The following is a 10,052-nucleotide window of genomic DNA, read 5'->3' on the forward strand; positions in this document are numbered from 1 at the left end:
CTGGATTTAGTTGCATTTAGTGGAAGTTATCTAACAGCAAGCTTCCCAGCCTGACTCTAGTGATGTGCCATGGAAAAAAAGCTCAATGATGCTTGGTAAAAGATTTTAAAAAAAATACTAGTAGAAAACACACCAATGATTAGAGTAAAATCTGATGAATGTTAATGGAATGTACTCCTTGGTCATCAGGTCCTGTAGTATTTCTGGGTCAAAATGTACAGGAATTTATTTAATTATTTATTAAGGATGTAATTGATGTTATTTGAATAGACAACAAATAGGCTATTATACTTCCCGTAACACAGTTACCCCAGAGCTATGCACAGTGAATATACATGCAATAGAGTAATGGTACTGACATAATGTGCTAAGGCAGAACGAACGAATCACAAAACGAGCGGGAAGCACAAGTTGAACAACAGCTTGTAATGCAGCAGCTATTCATAAAAAGGATGGAAAACATCAGACACTTCAGAAGTTTGGCCTCATTAACATCTGGACAGCTGCAGAAGTTAGACAGACAGAGCCGTGTCAGAGAGTCAGTGCTGCACAATAGGCTTCAATTAGTCGATGGAAACATGTTTCTGATAAAAGGCAAATTAGGCCTAGACAATTCAATGGCATATTGTCATCCCAAGTTCATTTGGCAAAACTAGACCAAGTGAACTCACCAAACACCCCACCCCTGCTTTGACAACACCTGTGAAAATGATTAAGTCTTTTCAATTCCAAGTCTGTGTATTTATCAAGCCTCACAAAAGAGGACTACTTGACAATCGTTGACTTAAGTATTAAGACCATCTGTTTTCTGTTTCATGTCTGCATGCTGTAATCATATTGTGCAATCTAACCTTTATTTAATCAGGCAGTTAAAAAATTAAATTAGAAATCAGTGGAATCTATAAAAAACAACTTGAAAGCAGCACTTGAACAGAACAAATGCAGCTTGTCTATGGCTTGTCTGACGAGATGGCTATTAAAGCAGTCGGTGTGGTTGCTGCAGAGCTATGAGAAATTGCATTAACACAGTAGAGTAGGAGCAAGACGCTTCGGCATAGTTAGAGTTAACTGGGTCAAGCAAATGTGGCAAGAAAACCCAAACAAATATTCTGTCTATGACTAAGAAGTACAACTGAATAATTGGTTTTAAGTGTTGCAATTTGTTAAAACCTGTTTTTGCCAAATTGTTTTCCTTCCTAGTCATGATGTCTTTTATTGTAAAACAAGAGATGTAATAGCTTCAGTCACGGCATGGCTAGCTCTGGTGGTAAAGGAGGAGGGATCTGTTTCTGCTTGTTTCCCCCTGACAAATAAATTGACTGGATGATGGAAATTTTAGCCCCGTAACAAGCTCTCGTAACACAACCCTTACACCACACATGATTAAGTACCATCCAGCTGCTGGTGGAAACAATACATGGCCTAAAAAGGAAGTTACTAACATTACTGTCTCGTTCTCAACTGACCTGTCACATCTTCTTAGCGATATTATGAAATATTTATGAAATCACCAAAAAGTTGGATATCATAAAAGCCATACTTATTCAACTTAGCTTCTGGCGACAGAGGGCTTGGGCAAACATTCCACTATACAGAAGATGAATTTTAAGTCTGTGGAGAAAGACCACATACCACAACAGTAGAGCTGATTTCTCGTGTCATTGTGGCTAATGCCTACTCTCATCCAGCCCAAGTCTTTCAATGAGAAACAGAGACACATGGAGACACATAGACGTGTTAGACGGGAAAGGCCTGCAATGTGTATGAGGCTTAGGTGTCACACTCTGACACAGTATTGAGTGTGTGTTGGTGGTAATTATACCTATGTGACATAATAGAATCATGCATGAGGGCTACATTCTCAGTGCTTTCTGTCTGGCTGTGCTCGACCACAATGCACTTTTTTTCAAAATGTTTACCTAATATCAAGTTCAAAAAACACATGTTGTCTTCAGCCTTCTGCTTTCAATGGAGTGTTTTGGGTGAACTCCCTTTAATGTTGTGTTGTGAGGCTTCTGTTGTGGCCTTGTCTGCATGCTTCAGGCTGGGCGAGGGTGCAGACACAAAGTATTGTTGTCCTGTGGTGGAATCACAAACGATGGGGGAACTGTTTGTGGCTTCTTTGTTTGTCTTTTGCCATGTTATGTTGCATGTTTTTGGTACTTTTTACTGCTTTTTTTTAACCACCTGGCCCAGAGTTAACTGAGCAATGTTTGGCCCTGGTTTCCTGGGTGAAAACTCTATATGGGACTCATATCAAAAGGATTGAAATCTCTTTTTGTCTGTAGATCAGTACATGGCAGTAACTGTTATTCTGTTCACATGATGGAAAAGTGGACAATCATTTCAAACTTAGGGGACCCCCAGACAGTATCAGCAGTTATCCAGCAACCCCTACTGCGCATGGCACTTTATGTTCATTTAGATACAAATTGGAGTGAAACACAAACCAAAACGGAATAACAGAACTGAGAGTGTAAACATTAAAGAGCCTCAACAGGTGAATCTTTTTTTTCAGTAATAAAATCTTGAACACCCACCAAGTTGTTTTCTGGCAGCCACATGACTCACTGAGCCATAAATGAACTGTTTCTTAATGTTTCTCGTCTTACCATAAATCTTTGGTTGTTGACTCTGAGAACAACTCGTGCATTCTTGCCTGAACCTCACCAAACGGTAACCTGGCCTAAACCCTAACCACAGTTGCTTTTTCCTAATTCTAAGGTTCTTGTTGAGTTAAAAAAAAACTAAAACAAGAAAGGACGAGAAAAAATGACAACCCCCCACCCCATCCCCCCTGCACGACTCGATTCTGGCGGTCTGAACTACAAGGTGGCCTCCAATCACTTAACTATGGGGTCATTGTACAACAACTGTTAGAAGCAGAGGCTTTTACAGCTGGTTATGATCTCCCTCACTGGATGGGGAGAGCTGGCCCACTGTTGCAGATGTGATTATTTGATAATAAAAAACTTATTACTTACTTTAGATAAAGCATATCAAATTAAATGAAAAATGGCAACAATGTCTAAAACATAACTGTTATTGTGAGCTGATTGTTGTGTCCAATCCAAAACCACAACATGATCTTTGATAAACATTCAATAAACTTCATTTATCAATATGCTCTGGCCTGTATCAATTTCTTGACATCTTGAAAGGCCGAAACTTATTTAATAACAGACTGCTTGTGTAATAGAGTTAAAAATGCACTTTATTAATTTGTATTCATTATTTAATGATTATGTTGAGTATTTTATCATTATATTATTTTCATTTACTGTTATTTTTATGAATGTGGAAATGCTGCACATCACCTCTTCTATTCCTCCTATAACAGGAATTATACTTACTATACATCCAATTTGTTGGAACAGTCACTACACTACAAGGGCACCTCTTTCTGTAAATGTCGATCTACTGCGCATGTGTGGAACACATCCTCCAAACCCACTCCAAAAAGTCGTATAAACAGAACTATTACATGGCCATGGTGTCCACAGCTTTCTGTGTAAGCGTCCTTTTGGGAGTATATCATTGACAGTATATATAATGGACAAAGCTTCCAGGGCTAAGAAGTGAGGCCAACTCGGAAGTGTTTTAATCTTGCATTCTATGTAATGACCACTAGGTGACAGCTCCCTTGGCTGCAATAAAAAACTATATGCAGTATTATGGAGAAATGACCCGAATTCTCACTTGATTTACAAGCTCAGTAAACAGTTTCCTAATGAGTTTATCGTCTCAATCTCTAGTTTCAGTCTTCTTCCATACAGCAAGTTTATTTAGTGTTTTTTTTTAAAAGTCAACGTGGGTCAAGGCCAGCAGGAGAAACACTACTGTGCATATTCAGTGGTCGAAATTCCCTTCAGAAGTAAACCCAGAAGCTAGAAACAGTTCTCATTGGACTGAATAAGCCCCATCTGTGGGTCCGATATGTAGTTCTAATAATACATGAGTGGTGCATCCATCTACTTCCATAATCAGTTCTGAAAACAACGATGTGTTATGATGCATTATTTTATTTGTTATATTAAAAAATTCCTTACTTCTCAGTATTAGCTATGGTAATGTTAACAACAAAACTTTCTAACATGCTACTTTTGCTAACATTACGTTAACGTCACATATATATGCTTATCCAGAAGTCTTGATCAATAACATTCATTAAACGTTTCATTGTGAACTGATGATGAAAGTAGGTGAAGAGTGAGCCATCTAACTTTTTTGCATCCCTGTTGAAAGTTGCACATACACAGTACCGAATGAGCGGTTGCAGATGACTTTGTAGAGAAAAACGAAAACACAACAATTCCTATTTTTATTATTGATTTGATTATACACTAATGAAAACATACCTATTAATATTATATTATATTTCTGCCTATAGAGCCTCTAAAATGTTACACACTTGACCTGACCTTTTCCTGTCTATTTTAAAGATATCTCAGCTAGTAATACTGTAATGCATACATACTGTAATGTGAAATTATTATATCTGTATGTGTTTTAAGAAAAACAATGAAACGTCACAATGCCGTTTTGTATTGAGAGTAGAGGTGCAAAAAAAGAGGGGGGTTATATTGACTTCTGCAGGAACAAATAAATCTATGGAGTCATCCCTTTCAGTGCCCTACCCATCTGTCTATCACCTATCTGTTACACCTGACACGTTTTGAGATTGAACATTGTACTTTACTGCTGAAAAGTGTTTTTCTGCTGTCAAGATGCTTCAGATATGACTTTGACTTAGCAAACCAAAAACTTACTTTTCACCCTTCAGCTCATCTGTTTTCTCTTATGTTGCGGTGATGGTACATTAATGGTTTGTGGAATCAGTTCAAGCCAGAAGCTTTTATGTCTTGTAAATTAAATTTCATTGGCTCTAATTTTTTTTTCTTAATACTGCTGCATGCACAAATGAGAGATTTCTGGCTATTTAGTGACTGCTCTTTTACACTAAAAGTTTATATGGTGTTGCCATTGTTTTGAAAGAAACCCCACTGCTCAACATGCTTTTAGTTCTAAACTGCGTGTGTGTGTGTGTGTGAACCCAAGATGGGCCAGAGATGTGTTTCTTTCCTCACTGGAGTGAATTGGACTCACTTACCATTGCAGTTGAAGCCCGTCTCCTTGTGGCACTTCTTAGAGCAGCCATCACCATCCAACAGATTACTGTCGTCACACTCTTCTGACCTACAGAGAGAGAACCATCATCATCATCGCCTTCATTACCCATGCCGTCTACATTTTCAATATGTAAATAATCAGCATTTTCATCATCAATGTCAAAAAGTGCACAGACCCCTGTATGAGGCCATCTCCACAATAAGGTTGCCCATGGGTGTAGAGGAGAGGTGGGGAGAGATCGCTGAGGAGACTGTCTGCCTCCACCTGGATCATGTACTGGTACTTGACTCCCTGCTTTACAGAGCTGGAGAGGAGAGGAGAGGAGAGGAGAGGAGAGGAAAAATAGTTTTATCATTGCTTAAATTGTAAATTTATTTTGGCATAATAAAATTATTAAATAGAAGTCCAAAGTTTGTTATGTTCTTCCGTGGAGCAGTAAGCAAGGTTTTTACTGCTCTGTGTGGTACAAACTGATTATATAATCTTTACAGCCTTGTTGATCGATACTAATGACTCCATTCAATACTTGACAAAATAAGAAAGAGTTATTGTGCTTAGTTGTGCCAGTGTAGTGCACGATGACCTAATTCTCTTGCAAATATCACAGTTCACTTTGTGCAATGTAGATAGGAAGGATTGTATTTGCAGTATACCCCCCAACAAATCAATTCTGCATGAATCTTGATGGATTCTGCAAACAATGGCTCGTAGGATTGCAGCAACAAAAGAGGAGCTTGCACTCACAGTGGCTTCTATCTGTAACCTTGCAGTATCCAATGACCTTAAGGCCCCACAGCAGGAAGTGTGTGTAATGATACCTTGGCTCCAGTGTCCGGACTATTGATCTGTTTTGGTGGACTTGTGTCTATAAAAAGAGCCTCCTCCCTGTTTTCCCAGCACAGATCTGCTACTTCTGTTTCCGCCTGGCGCGAAAGTTAACACAAATCACAGTATCTGAGGTCTGTCCAGTTTCTCCAGACTCAACAAATTTCCTATATAAATTATAGATCAGAGAAGGAAATGAAGAATTTGAAAAACTCCACCCATCCCTATTTATCTGTACTGTATCTATATTTGTATGTATCATCCAACCTTTAGCCACAGCTCTCTCTCTCTCTCTGCCCTCTCATTACTTCATGATAATTATGGTGAGGTTTAGATCATCTTTTCCCTTTTGCCTTGTTGCCACACTTCCTCCATACAGGCCTAATTTCTTGTTAAACTACAAGCTTTATCTCAAAAATCATATAGCCATTTTGTCTTTTTAGAATGAGCTAACTGCTTACTTACATATCTAAATAATAAACTGTTAAGAAACCATGGAAAACAAGATTCAACAAGGGAACACAAATAATGATTGAAGGCCAGACTATGCTTGAAACAAGCTATTTTGATCGATTTCTTTGTGGCAACCATCTAAAGGCAAAGTCATTCCAAAGAGCCACTGTTGAAGGTGAGCCTGCCATCAGAGATAGGGGTGAGAATGAATCTACAAATGGGGATAATGGCACACACTGTGAGACAGTCTTTCTGCATTGGCGGTGTTGCACTTGGTTGTCCACATGAAAATGATGGAAAGTGTTTAAAAAATGCAAAACTAAAGCTTGAGAGACTAGTTCAGATCCTGCATACCTTCTCTCCTCCACACACCTGCTAAATGCTGCATGAAGTGGGCGATAGTTGTCTCCAAAACTGTCATAAACCCAGTATTGTGAATTGTATTAAATCGTGAGTTGAGTGTATCGTTACACCCCTCCGCGGCTGGGGTTGGGGCTTAGGTCGGGTTAATGTTAAGGTAAAGGGAAACAGACCTCGACACACGTCTTTCACCTCGCCTTCCAGTGTACAACAAACTGTAATATCAAGATCAAGATAGTAACATTTTAATATGAACTGTTTTGATTAATTGAGCAGTCCTTCTTGTCCTCTTCACTCATCCTTCCTTCCTCTTCCTCAGTCAGCCTGTGCTAACTATGCAAGTTCAGCAGGAGGAAACAGCCAAGGACCAGATCCAAGCAGTCACTGGTGTTTATGGCCTCTGCTGCTCACATTTGGAGCATATTCAAAAAGAAAAAAAAAATGCCTCTGCTTACTTTGCCTCATCTCTGCTGTGCTGCTGTCTCCCTCTGTCCCGTCTTACCCCTCCTCACCCCCTGCTTCTCCTTGCCTCCCCTACAGTAACTTTCACTTTAAGTTTCATTTCTAGTCCTCACAACTCTCTTTTGTGTCCCTCTCTGTATGCTTATCTCTTGTCCTTTTTTGTCTCCCCGCTCTCTCCTCTCCTTCTCATCTTCTCTTCTCTCCATTATCCCACCCTCTCTTGCTCCCTCTCGCTTCTTTTCCAGCTTCATTGCTCTCAAACACTCTTCTCCTCACATCAACCCCTCTCTGCCCTCCACAGTCCCACATAACTCAATCCCCACTGGTTCTTACATCTTTTTGCACTTAGACACAGCTTGTGTAACATAGGAGACGTGTTCCCTGAAAAATAAACTGTTTTTGAAGCTGTGTCCACCTAGCATCCGCCCTGCTCTGTAAAATGGCAACAGCTTCTCAGGAATTGTGCCACAACTTTTGAAATCAGCCCCAAATGATCTTCGGTGATGTGACACAACTGTGATATCCTGGCCGGTACTCACTGTAAAAGCAGTGTCTGAAAAGCATGAGAGAGTAGGGAGATTTAAGGTATTTTTAGGGAGGTCTGCTCTTTGGTGAGATTAAAAAAACTGTCCTGTGGCTTTACATTTGGATTCCCGTAATCATTTGGACACCCCACAGTATATACAGGATACTGTACTAACAGATTCAACTTAGCCGCGAAACTTCAGTATGCTTTTGATTGAGTATATGCTTGTTGAAACAGATTTGGATCAGTAGCCACAGCTCGGCATCCCCACGTTGGAAACATTTGTGTTCTAAACAGAACCAGACCCAAACACTTTTGAGAGACAGATAACTGTGGATCAGCCGATCTGAGGTATGCTGTGAAACTCATACTCGACGTTGGCCTTAAATAACTTTTTTACCATCAGTCTTATTTTCCTCTGAGCTTCTCATGTCTGACAAGGTTGTGTGTGTGTGTGTGTGTATGTGTGTGTGTGTGGGTCTCTACATGTGTTGTGTACCTGCCATTCGTAGTACACAGCCCCCGGTGTAAATATTAATCAGCACCTGAGAGAAAACCGAACTCAGGAACTTGCCTCAGCTGAAGTCCTGGGTATTTTATGGAGGTTTGGACACAAAAACATCACACCTGTCAATTCCCATTATGCTTTGTGCTGACCTCCTCAGATTCTTGCCTGATTTAAAAATGTCTCTATAAACACCTTCCAGGTTGATGTAACACTAATGCCACTTGCAAAGTTGTTGACCCAATTGACATTTGGGGTTTATTCTCCAGCTGGGGTCCCTGTTACAGTGTGTGGAGTGACCTTAAATGGCCTTAATTGCAAAATAACATTACAAAACATGACTGTAAGGCAGCCTTAACTAAAACTTGAAGTAACATGCAAATAAATAATCTACCTGTCAGTGAATGTCTGCTGGGTCTGAGGTGAAGGCATTTTGCTGGTGAAGGGTGGCTGCCGCTGAATCCTGTACAGCAGAGGTTGGCAGCTGGAGCACAGAGAGCTGCCAGGGCCCGAGGACAACATGGCAGCATCGATCTCCATCTTCTCATCGAAGGTGCAGAGTTTAATGGCGGCAACGGCAGCTTTGTGGGTGTCGAGGCGCAAGGTGAGGGGCATGTCGCAGAAGACGTGCTGGGGTCCGAGGTTAATGCTTTTCCCTGTATCTGCTATCAGCTCTATGTTGGCTATGGCTGGGTTGTCTGCAACAGGGAAATACAGACAGATATGTCAGCTATCAGTACAATAAGGAGTTGGGTTTAAATAATTCTAGTTAGCTGAAAAATAAGTTAAAGGTTCAGGACTGTGTACATAACATAGAACTTTAGGAGATCTGGGGAATCCAACCAAAACCGACTCAGTGGCAGGCATTAAGAAAAATCATATAGAAGTAACCAATCTTCTCACTGATGGACTTTGTTTGTTGTAGGTTAGAGGCATCAGTATTACATTGAGGCTGTCTCATAACCAGTTAAAAACTGGCTCCACAAACCTGTTCAGCTCTGTCTACAACTGCACAACTTTAAATTTCAGGAGTTTGGGGCACCGTTTACATCAATTTTGCAACCTTTTTTTAGTCACTGTTGTATATGCATTGCTTAGTAAGCCTCACCACACATTATTTATCCACCCAGTCTCACTGCAGTTCACCGCAAACAACTTGTTTTTAGCGTTTTCCAACTGCATACTGTTTTCTTACAGTCCTGCTGACTATGTATCACATCTCTCATGCTGCATTCATTAAATATAATATTAAATACAACATAAAATCACATTGAGGCACATTTTTATGCACACAGAACTGCAACTGATTAGACATTTAAGTGAGATACTAAAATTTTTGTTTAGTCTATTCTAAGATGATCTGTGTTTCTCCTCAGCAGCTGAAGGTCTGGGGGATGATGTCCCACCTTGTTTCCTTTCTGCCAGCATTTTTTAGAGAACCCACAGTATTTACAGTATTGCTATCTGACACACTAATCTGACGGTATAAAGTTGTCATGGAGTGACACTTACTTGAAGAGATGTAGGTGACCCAGAGTGTAAGCACGTGTGGAATGACAGGGTGGAGGAACCTTAGCGTGAGGGTGCAGCCCTCCGTGTCGGGACATGGTGAGGTCACATTAGTGTCATAAAGGCTGAGCTCAGGACTCCAGGCCTGGAGGCTGGGATCACAAGGCTGCTCCACATCAGGTGGGCCTGAGGTTCAATAACATCACACAGACACGCGTTTGTATAACACACCATGCACACTAATCTGCCATAACATTATGAATACCACTGATTATCTGGTTA

The 10,052-nt window shown here is 40.4% G+C and overlaps 1 protein-coding gene across 1 annotated transcript in view; it reads right to left on the reverse strand.

Annotated features, from left to right (window-relative positions):
* The window catches only part of pappa2 (pappalysin 2), a 74,147-nt gene that overhangs the window by 35,592 nt on the left and 28,503 nt on the right, over positions 1-10,052 (reverse strand). The window contains exons 10-13 of the mRNA XM_035671019.1: positions 9,774-9,956; positions 8,656-8,959; positions 5,306-5,434; positions 5,111-5,196 (exon numbers count right to left, since the gene is read on the reverse strand). Of these exons, the coding sequence (XP_035526912.1) occupies positions 5,111-5,196; positions 5,306-5,434; positions 8,656-8,959; positions 9,774-9,956 (702 nt within the window). The remainder of the gene's footprint in view (positions 1-5,110; positions 5,197-5,305; positions 5,435-8,655; positions 8,960-9,773; positions 9,957-10,052) is intronic.

The sequence above is a fragment of the Morone saxatilis genome, unplaced genomic scaffold, assembly GCF_004916995.1.
Source record: "Morone saxatilis isolate NCDOM2014 unplaced genomic scaffold, NCSU_SB_2.0 Contig23, whole genome shotgun sequence".
Lineage (NCBI taxonomy): Eukaryota > Metazoa > Chordata > Actinopteri > Moronidae > Morone > Morone saxatilis.